The sequence below is a fragment of the Anopheles darlingi genome, chromosome X (genome assembly GCF_943734745.1).
Source record: "Anopheles darlingi chromosome X, idAnoDarlMG_H_01, whole genome shotgun sequence".
NCBI lineage: Eukaryota > Metazoa > Arthropoda > Insecta > Diptera > Culicidae > Anopheles > Anopheles darlingi.
This window is the reverse complement of record NC_064873.1, coordinates 10,610,418-10,620,417: the sequence shown is the minus strand read 5'-3', so window position 1 is coordinate 10,620,417 and position 10,000 is coordinate 10,610,418. Positions and strand designations below refer to the sequence as shown.

The following is a 10,000-nucleotide window of genomic DNA, read 5'->3' as shown; positions in this document are numbered from 1 at the left end:
TCCACAGATCTTTTTTTTCTTCTCCTCCTCCTCCTCCTCCTCCTCCTCCTCCTCCTCCTCCTCCTAAGCGGCGATACAGCGCGGCTGATAGCGGCTGGAAACCCCCCGGGGGGAGGGCTCCTCTGGTCTCTCCAGGCCGAGGCCGCGAATAGCGCTACAACGCGAGAGAAGGAGAAGAGTGAGGGACGGAATCCGTGGCCATGGTGGATTTTGATGGGCCCGAGGAAAGGGCTCCGGTTGTAGTCCGACCGACCAGTATTACGCTGCAGCCATCGAGCATGCCAGGGGGAGAGGGATGGTACGGCATCAATCATCAATGTCACAGGCAGCAACAGCAGCAGCAGCAGCAGGAGCAGAAGAAGAGCAATCGGTGCCAAGGTCCATCACTTCCATACACCGCGTCGATCTCTGTGGCGCGGAATCTGTGGCGCACCCAAGCACCACACACCAGGACCAGGACCAGGTCTTAGATTCTTACGCCGCAAGCCGCAAGTAATTCCGAGTGGCCGCGATAAGATACTCGCCAGCAGTTGCTCGAGATTCCCGAACCCGCTGCGGGTTGCGCCGTGAAAACGAAAACAACCGCACAAGGTCGCACGCAGGAGAGGCGATAGGAGGAGGTGGAGGAGGACGAGGAGAACAAGGAGGTCTTGTAGAGCGAGTGGCTAATTAGCATGCCACTCGAGTAGTGGGAGCGGAGAGAGAGAAAGAGAGCGGAAACCATGAAGCCATCCTTGGCGACACGCACGACCGCGCTTTTGTTCTCTGGTGTACATGCAAGCATATCATACAGCTATAGGGGCTGTATGGTATATCTAGAGGTAATACTACCCTACTATTCACGCCCCTCCCAGTCGTCAGCCTCGTTTGCTGGGCGTTGCGGGGAACTCCTGGGGAACGTTATCACCAGACGTAGAAGGAGGTCTCCAAAACAAACAAACAAACAAACAAAAGTACTCCGTCGCATTGCCCATTTCGCAAGATTTTAGCGTGGGCTGATTAGCTGATGGAAGCACTGTTACGCGGGCGTGAACCGAGAAACCGAGGCCCCAGTTTCGGCTGCTTCATTTTGCACGCGTATTTCATACACGTCTTCAACGCCTTGTGGCACGCTATATAGTCTGCTGTCATAACGCCATCGCGGCATCGCTCATCCCGAGTGACACTCCGGGAAAAAAAGAGGGCGGAACCCATTGGCGCCCATTGACGAACCGGAAGTGCGCATCCTGCGCCTGTCCGGTAGCCCCACCGTGGCATGAGATAGCGAGCGAGAACGAAACAGCATGTGTGTGTGTGTGTGTGTGTGTTTGTGTACTCGGGCTCTGTCTTGCGGGCTGTCTGTCGAGTGACGAGCATTTGTTGCTCCTGTTGACCTGCAGGCCTGTTAGCAGCCGACCATAGCCCGTCATCCAATCAGATTGGAACAACCCAAACCCGAGCAGGGTTTTGCTGTGTTGTCATTTTACCGCCGCCGCCGCCACCAAAGGACGTAGCAGTAGGTAGTGGTAGTAGCTGGCGGGATATGGGAATGTATGGCGTAACCAGGTAGCATACAACTACTTACCCGGACGACCCGAACCTGCCGGTCGCTGGCAGTCAGCAGCTGGACGCGCAGATGCACCGGCACCTGCTGTCTGCTGCTTGGCCGGGGCAGGGCAATGGTGGTCGTGGGGATCGCTGCTCGTCTCCCGTTTGAGCTACGCGTCCGCCGCGTCTCCTCTATGCTCGAAGTACTGCTGCTATCGGCCAGATAGCGGATCATCGCCTTCGCCTACCTGCTTCCTCCTCCTCCTCCTTCTCGCTCCTCCTCGCTCCTTCTTTACCAACCTCGAGCTCGAACGGTTTATTGATGCCGGCTGCCGGGTGGAATGTGAAAGTGGCCGGGCCGGGGTTAGTGGCAGTGCGCTCTGCAGTCGCAACTTCTCGCTATCCGCTAAACCCACCTGTAATCGGTTGTTTCCATCTCCGGTCCGGGAAACGGGGCTAGCGGGGCTGCAATACCAATAGTACCCTACCGGAGCCGAGCACGCAACGCGGAACGCGATCGGAAGCACCGGACCGCCGGTGACACAATTATCCGGGACACCACCTGTTAGAGACAGGTGTTCGGTGTTGGCGTTCTCTCCTGCCAAAAAACTAACACACACTGTCTCACACACAAGCACGCGGACACGCACAGACACGAAACACACACGCGAACGCGCGTAGGATCTTGTCGTCAGGGCGCACCGACGTTGGACAGCGGCACACTGCACCAATCGTTGTCGTGGTCGTCGTAGGTGTTCACGCGCTCGCTGCCGACGGATAACGGCGACAACGACAACACCGCACTGCGCCGAGCCCGGCTAATTCTAATTAGCCTTTTTTTTCGGGTGGGAAGGACTGTTGTGTTGGTCCACCTCCCCCCGGGCCGAGGCCGCCATACTCGAGCACGAGCGATAGAGCTCGGTACGACCCAAGGTTTCTCACTCCCCCCCCCCCCCCCTTTCGATGAACCAAAACGATGACCTACATCCCTCCTCGGGCCGGGTATGGCTGCTCCAGCATCAAGGGTGGCTAGGCTTTGGGGGGGGGTCGTGGGCCTCCCTATATTCTCGGTTTTATTCATCAACGGCCGCGCCGGCCCCGGACCCCGGGACCGGGTATCAAATCGGTCACCGTCCTCGGCGTGGTCCTGCGTGTCCTTCGGATGGTATTTTTGGTCGTCGTGCGATTGGATTCGATTGCTTCATTTCGGGATGGCTTTGGTAGAGCGGTAGAGCGGAGTACGCGACAATCTCGCACCCACTCGAAATGGCAAACTGGCCAATCGCGTGCCACGTGGTAATAAGCGCGAACGAGCTCAAGAGAGGAAAAAAAAAACGCGGGCGACCGCAAGAGGTTCGCCCCCGCCCGGCCGCTTGGCGCACCTTTGGCGGAGGCGTTGCTGCGTGGCTTCACTGATAGTGCATTGGGTGCTTATACAAATAGCGACCAGTGGTTGCCTATCTCGTTGCCTCGATGAGCTGATTGCCGGAATTTCGGATTGGTTTTTTTCTGGGCTAGCATCGAGGCCAATGAGGGGCCTACATCCGAAACACACCACCAAGGAGAGGGAGCCTCTCCATTCATCGGCTATCAGGGAAGGCGTTCGTTTTCCGCGTTTTATTGGAATGGCCATGGCCGGGTGGCTGGCTGGCTGGCTGGCTGGCTGGCTGGCTGGCTGGCTGGCTGGCTAACCAACTAACGGGCTGACTGGTTGGCCTCCGGGCCTCCCTATGATAAGGTTCACAAGGCACAATGTCGGAATCGGTGAGGGCTCGTTATATTCAAATAAAAAGGAAAACACCTCATGTGAAACCGCATAAATCATGGGCACGCAACATCGAACGGCGTACCGGAGACCACCCCATCGTTTGGGCCCTAAAAATATACGAACCACGAAAACAGCAAACTAATTTCGCAACAGCATTGGTTTCGTGCCGTGCCCACTCCAGTTATTGATTGCGAACAGTCAGGGGCGGGCTGATTACTGTGAGAAAGAGATATTCCCGCCTCGTGAGCCGAACTTCAAACTGCAACAAATCATCAACGTGACCCTGGGTTTTGGTCCGGGTTAGTAATTAGCTAATGGTACTGCCGTGGTGTGGGGCGCCGGGAAAGGGGCAGGGCGAGGACCGGTTGTGACTTAGGTGTGGCATAAGGATTGCGATGTATGGATTCAGTAGACACAACCAACACAATAGGCATCCAAAGAATTCCATTTTTATTTTCCACTCACAGACTGCCCTTACAAATACAGCATCGTCGGTAATTCATAACAGAAAAACAAAACAAAAAAAAGTTTCCTTTTATCGAGAGGCACAAATTCGATGCTCCTTTTTCGAATGCTCAATTTTGCAGCGGTATTTCATCTCACAACGCCTTATAAATACGGCTTCGTCGGTAATTCATAACTGAAAACACAAAAGAAAGGGTTTCCTTTCGTCAAGCGCACGGCCTGCTAAAGGGAAATGTTCCTACTTTAGGCACGAACGGACGTAATAGCACCCGCTAAATTTGACCATTGACGTGCGTAGTTTGCATGTTCCTATTCTGGGCGATTCACTGTAAGAAGCAGCTCATTCTGCTTCTTGCGATCCTTTTTCTTGCGGGATTTCCCTATCTTCACGTCTGCATCTTGCTCGTCGGTCGCTATCGGTGCTGCATCGAACTCGATGGTCTTGTCCGCGTCATGTAGTAGCGGTATAGCCTTTCGCTTTGATTTCTTCTTGCAAATACTCTCGGATGGCTCAGCGATCACTCCGTTAGCCGTCGATTCATCAATAACAGAGTCCGTGTGGTCAGAATCAGTCTTTCGCTTGGATTTCTTCTTGCTGACACTCTCGGATTGCTCGCCGATCATTCCGTTAGCCGTCGTGTCATCAATAACAGAGTCCGTGTGGTCAGAATCAGCCTTTCGCTTTGATTTTTTCTTGCTGATACTCTCGGATGGCTCTGCGATCTTTCTGTTAGCCGTCGTTTCGGCAATAACAGAGTCCGTGTGTTCAGAATCAGACTTTCGCTTGGATTTCTTCTTGCTGACACTCTCGGATTGCTCGCCGATCATTCCGTTAGCCGTCGATTCATCAATAGCAGAGTACGTGTGTTCAGAATCGGCCTTTCGCTTGGATTTCTTCTTGCTGACACTCTCGGATTGCTCTGCGATCATTCCGTTAGCCGTCGTTTCATCAATAGCAGAGTCCGTGTGTTCAGAATCAGTCTTTCGCTTGGAATTCTTCTTGCTGACACTCTCGGATGGCTGTGCGATCACTCCGTTAGCCGTCGTGTCATCAATAACAGAGTCCGTGTGGTCAGAATCAGCCTTTCGCTTTGATTTTTTCTTGCTGACACTCTCGGATTGCTCGCCGATCATTCCGTTAGCCGTCGTTTCATCAATAGCAGAGTCCGTGTGTTCAGAATCGGCCTTTCGCTTGGATTTCTTCTTGCTGATACTCTCGGATGCCTCTGCGATCATTCCGTTAGCCGTCGTTTCATCAATAGCAGAGTCCGTGTGTTCAGAATCAGTCTTTCGCTTGGATTTCTTCTTGCTGACACTCTCGGATTGCTCGCCGATCTTTCCGTTAGCCGTCGTTTCATCAATAGCAGAGTCCGTGTGTTCAGAATCGGCCTTTCGCTTGGATTTCTTCTTGCTGACACTCTCGGATTGCTCTGCGATCACTCCGTTAGCCGTCGTTTCATCAATAGCAGAGTCCGTGTGTTCAGAATCGGCCTTTCGCTTTGATTTCTTCTTGCTGATACTCTCGGATGCCTCTGCGATCATTCCGTTAGCCGTCGTTTCGTCAATAACAGAGTCCGTGTGTTCAGAATCGGCCTTTCGCTTGGATTTCTTCTTGCTGACACTCTCGGATTGCTCGCCGATCACTCCGTTAGCTGCCGATACGCCTTCTGCAGCACTCGTGTGTTGTCGTTCAGCAACAAGCCCAGAACTATGGCGTTGCTGCACCTCTGGTTCATTTTCCACGGGTTTAAAGTTATTTTCGCCACGATTTTTCTTCCCCTTGCGCCCTTCGCTACCGATCGCTGCGAGCTTTGCATAGCTTTCCTTCTGCTGTTCGTGTGCCATGTAGATCTCATTCTCTTCACCGTCCGCGCACCGCTCAAACACGGCTACAAACATGCCGATCGTCAGATCGGTCTCGGATCGAGCATACAGACACCGCTCGCCAACGCCTGGATAGTCAGGTGAGCCAAGGTTTAACCACTCTTTACCGAGCTCGGTGCGCGCGTCGAGCAACCGGAAGTGACTGTTATGGCGCAGCACACCCATTACAACCTTCTCGTTCTCCTCGGGGTGGATTGAGCAGGTGGAGTAAACGATGCGACGCGCATTCGGAAAAGAATTCATCGCGTGGGACAAAAGCTTATACTGCAACCCGGCCAGCTTATACAAGCGTCCTTCGTCAACCGGCTCCGGCATACGCAATCGATCTAGCATGCCCGAACCGGAGCAACTAGGATCAAGCAGAATGTACTCGACACCGGGCACCTGCTCGTCGGTAAGATCCAAGCAGTCTGCCTGGATAGTTTTTATCACGCCGAACGGCGCCGCATACTGGCATAACAGCTTGTAACGCTCAGCATTCCGCTCGACGGCATAGAGGCGGCCCTTATTTTTCATCAAGCTGGCCAGATGGGTTGCTTTCATTCCGGGCGCCGAGCACATATCCAGTACAACCGATTTCTTCGGTGGCTTTAGCAGGTATGTCGGCACCAGGCAAGCCTCGAAAAAGAAGAGAAAAATAGATTAGCATTTCACACTCAAGCTCACGCTGCACATGGACGCATCGAAAACCAGTATATCCGGTATCAAAGGGGTCGTCGTTTCTTAAATGCCAATTCTTTTTTGTATATTTAAGAACGAGCAATCTTCATATAAAATGCAAAATACCTTGTTTTGTAAGAAAAATTTGGAAAGCAAATGCTCCGCCCGAGCCCAGTATCCCTTTGAGCAGTGCGGGAACACCAACAAATCGTTAAAATGGAAGTCCACCATGTACTCGCTGTCGGTAAGGCTTTGCACACGATTCAGAAACGATTGATAGTCGGGGAACTCCTCGTCCACCAGTATCCAGCCTTCCTCCTGCATTAACCGCTTGGCTCCCTCAAGGTTCAGTAGCTCTGTATTCACCCTCACGAAGCGTGGCTCTAGGGAAGGGACACAAAATTACTTACTATGCGAATTGCCAAAACCTACACGAGCTAAACAAGCTAACCTAAGCTTTCCACTTACCTTCAAATCTCTGCACTACCGGAATGCTAGCTTTCGTCGCCTCATAAGCCTTCCGTATTTCGGTCTCGTGCCGGCGAACACACTCCACTGGTAACGAGGCGCCAAGCAGTTCGCCGCGACCATACAGCAGCTCAGAGATGAGTGCCCGAGCCAACCACGGATTCAGTCGAGGCTCCTTGGTCGTCAAGTCTATGTGGGCTATGATAGCGTTTATCTGCGGTAAATTCACCAGCAATCGATCCATGATGGTTCGCCCGGCACGAAAATGCTTTTCATCTCGCAGCAGAGTCTTAATGCTTTTCTTTTCCTCCGTCACCTGCCGCAGCATTTTTGCTGCGCACCGATAGTTGTTGGGAACGGGAATTTTACGGCTAACAGCCGCACGCGTGTCAGTAGTCGCCATCACGGCAGCGTTTTGGTGCGAAACTGTTGATGTTGTGATTCTTCTGAATGGCTGCAGAAGCACATGTCCGCCAAGACTGATTTCGCTCCTGTTCATTTCGCAATAAATTCCTTCAACAAGCCCTCGCATGAACACGTAATGTCCAGATGAATTCCCATAGCGCCTTTAAATGAACTGAATTTCGCCCGTAAAGTCCAGTCATCTCTATCATTCATTCTCTTTCTGTCGTTCTCGCTGGCCGTGTTGCCATTTAAAACGTGCGAAATCACGATAGCTGGAATTCGTAACTGCGAAGCATTTCAAACGATTCGTTTTTATTTTAATTTTATTACCCAAGTTCGTAATAAGCTCAAGCACAACCACCATGTACAATTGAAGTAAAATTTTAAAAGCTAGCTAGCTTTGAAGAAAATGTTTTAAAAGTTTAAACTACTAACACTGTAAGTGGAGAAGAAATTATAAAAATAAAAGGTCAAATTAAAAACAATCCTATTATGTACCAGATGCTGCTGCCGGGGGCAAGTATTGCAAATGCGCAAATGACTGCTTCATTGCTAATAGCACTGGCTCCCCCGGGGTCCTGTGAATAAGTAAATCCAATTGCAAAATAAAAAAAATACGCGGTGATTTTCGGAATTTTGCGTTGGCAAGCGTGCCCGGACACGACCTGTGCGTGGGGTCCGGCGGAACAGCGGAAGGTTCCTAGAGCTTGGATTTACTATTTACAGCAGCACCGGTGGCTAATTGTCAGGAGGGCTCCGTATCGTCCGGCTGATTGCCGTGGCCGGCCGTCCGGTTGCTGACAACGCCGGCACCGCCAACGCCCGCTTCATAACGTATGTTCATCGTGTTGGCGTTGCCCGGTTCCAGCACGTAACCGATCGACGTGTAGAACGGTATCAGCTTGTCCTTGCAATCCAGAGACATCTTGTAGCAGCCAAGCTGATCTGCTAGCAGGGTTACCGTGACAACGATGCTGGAATGAAAAGAGAAGGCAATGAGCTCGGGGTTTCATTTCCAGCTGACTGGTACCAGCAGCTAGGCTGGCAGCTAACATGCTATACTTACAGCTTGCCGAGCTGCTTGCCGCGATACGTATCATCTACCACGACATCCTCCAGCCGGCCGCGCGTGCCACATCCGTGGATAAACTTGCGCTCGAGTACGAGCGTCGCGCTGCCAATAATCTTGTCAAGACGCGTGTCCACGATGACCGTCACGTAATAGTCGCCGCTCGCTCGCATCTGCGCGAAACGATCTAGGGAGAAACATTCACATACATCAAATTCGGCGCCAAGAATTCGAACATAGAGCGCCGAACCAGCGCACTTACTGAGGAACTGTGTGAGCGAGACATCGCCAACCTTAGTCAGCTGCGACAGTATCTGCAGGAAACCACGGTGAAAATCTCCCGTCTGTAGCGGTCGAACTTTAAGCCATGGTTCTCCTGGGACAGCTGCCGAGATGCGTGGATTGAATTTGGCCGGCGAGCGAAAGAAATCGAGACTCAGAAGCAGAGCCGGATCGTACAGCGAGAGCTCTTGCTGCAACGAAGTAGAAGAATAAGAATGTAACTGATTGGCAGAGGAATGGCTTGCCCACACCACACCCCGGAAATAGCGATCGCTCGTTGACCTTGAAAGAATGCAACCGCTCCATTGCCGATGGTTAATAAACAAACAAAGAAAAGAGAAAAGGAGCACCTGATAGCGTAGTGCAAATGATGATGGGGGTAGGGGGTGATGCCACGTCGATGCTTATCAGCGATGAGCTATGAGACGATGGTAATCCTTTCCCGTTTTACACCCCCCAAAACAGCACACGCACCGACTTACCTCCAGGAGTGGGGCTCCCATATTTCAGAAGCAATAATCCGTGCAGCTCAGCCGTAGCACCACTCACAAGCCACAATGGAGTGAGGTATCGCGTTCGCGTGTTATCAGACACGGGCTTCCCACACTTATCAGGACGTGACCGGGTCGCAGGACAGTACGATTGAATACCGCAATCTCCCGTAGTCGCATCGAGCAGAAATCAGCAACCGATGATAGCTGGCAACGACATACTATCGCACACCTGCGCACCGCGTTTGTGCAGCTGCTCGTCGAGACAGTAGCGTGTGATCCTCGTTAGCACGCGGTATGCGCTCTGCGCCACACGTTCCGCTGCCAGCGTGGAGCAATTCGTGGTGACGAACGAGCAAACGCGGATGGGCGAGCGGCAGGGATTCGCAAGACAATAATCGCCAAACAACTTTCTCTTTTTGTTCGGCCGCACCGCAGCAGCTACCGGGGGAAGGAAACTCCGCAGTTGGTAGGCACTGCCCCAGAAGCGATCGAATTTGTTTACCTCGCCCATATTGACAGCCAGGCTTTATGCTGCATAAGCTAGCATAATTTTGTGAGGACAACAAATCGGTAATTCCTGGTCAGCATACTCCGAACTAGGTGTCGACTTGTACATTTGCCTCGAACGCCGAAACACGGGTTCCGTTGTCCATCACTTAAATAACCGAATGAAATAACGTAGAATTGAGAGGAATTTACAGTCGGATTGTTATTGTGTGAGGGCGCGAGCAGGCAGCACTGACACACACGTCAGCTGTTTGCTGACGCTGCGTTTGCTGACGACAGCACGAGACGACACAAGAGTTCGTGTACAGATTGTGCAAAGTGCGTTCGATAGAGGCTCGATTCCTGCACCCAAGAACTCCACGAGTAGTGGCAAAGTTGTGATTTTCAAAAACGTTAGAAAAGCTAGCTAGCAGAATGGCCACTCAGCAAGTAACTCCGATAGGTGTAGGGCGTGAGCGGATTGCGAAGATG

At 52.2% G+C, this 10,000-nt stretch overlaps 4 protein-coding genes across 6 annotated transcripts in view; 1 reads left to right on the top strand and 3 right to left on the bottom strand.

The window, feature by feature from the left end:
• LOC125959460 (echinoderm microtubule-associated protein-like CG42247) overlaps positions 1-1,762 on the bottom strand; it is a 31,485-nt gene extending 29,723 nt beyond the window's left edge. Inside the window, exon 1 of the mRNA XM_049692286.1 lies at positions 1,565-1,762. Coding sequence (XP_049548243.1) covers positions 1,565-1,762 — 198 coding nt within the window. The remainder of the gene's footprint in view (positions 1-1,564) is intronic.
• A 1,966-nt stretch (positions 1,763-3,728) lies between these two features.
• Positions 3,729-7,197, bottom strand: LOC125959456 (28S rRNA (cytosine-C(5))-methyltransferase). 3 transcript variants are annotated; one of them, XM_049692456.1, is made up of 4 exons: positions 6,773-7,197; positions 6,431-6,687; positions 4,640-6,262; positions 3,729-4,231 (listed from the first exon to the last, which is right to left on the bottom strand). In XM_049692456.1, exons 1-4 carry the CDS (start codon positions 7,173-7,175, stop codon positions 4,070-4,072), a joined length of 2,445 nt encoding a protein of 814 aa, XP_049548413.1. In that variant the 5' UTR covers positions 7,176-7,197; the 3' UTR covers positions 3,729-4,069. The 3 variants fall into 3 exon arrangements, with proteins under 3 accessions (XP_049548413.1, XP_049548345.1, XP_049548274.1); XM_049692388.1 differs by having other exon boundaries at positions 3,729-5,047; positions 5,354-6,262; XM_049692317.1 differs by having other exon boundaries at positions 3,729-6,262.
• Positions 7,198-7,482: 285 nt separating this feature from the next.
• LOC125949194 (probable glucosamine 6-phosphate N-acetyltransferase) lies at positions 7,483-9,327 on the bottom strand. Its single transcript, XM_049676005.1, has 4 exons — positions 9,011-9,327; positions 8,509-8,719; positions 8,244-8,433; positions 7,483-8,151 (listed from the first exon to the last, which is right to left on the bottom strand). Exons 1-4 carry the CDS (start codon positions 9,029-9,031, stop codon positions 7,923-7,925), a joined length of 651 nt encoding a protein of 216 aa, XP_049531962.1. The 5' UTR covers positions 9,032-9,327; the 3' UTR covers positions 7,483-7,922.
• A 289-nt stretch (positions 9,328-9,616) lies between these two features.
• Positions 9,617-10,000, top strand: part of LOC125948266 (ubiquitin-like modifier-activating enzyme 5) — a 2,827-nt gene continuing 2,443 nt past the window's right edge. Inside the window, exon 1 of the mRNA XM_049674212.1 lies at positions 9,617-10,000. This exon is cut by the window's right edge and continues 109 nt beyond it. Coding sequence (XP_049530169.1) covers positions 9,944-10,000 — 57 coding nt within the window. The 5' untranslated portion in view covers positions 9,617-9,943.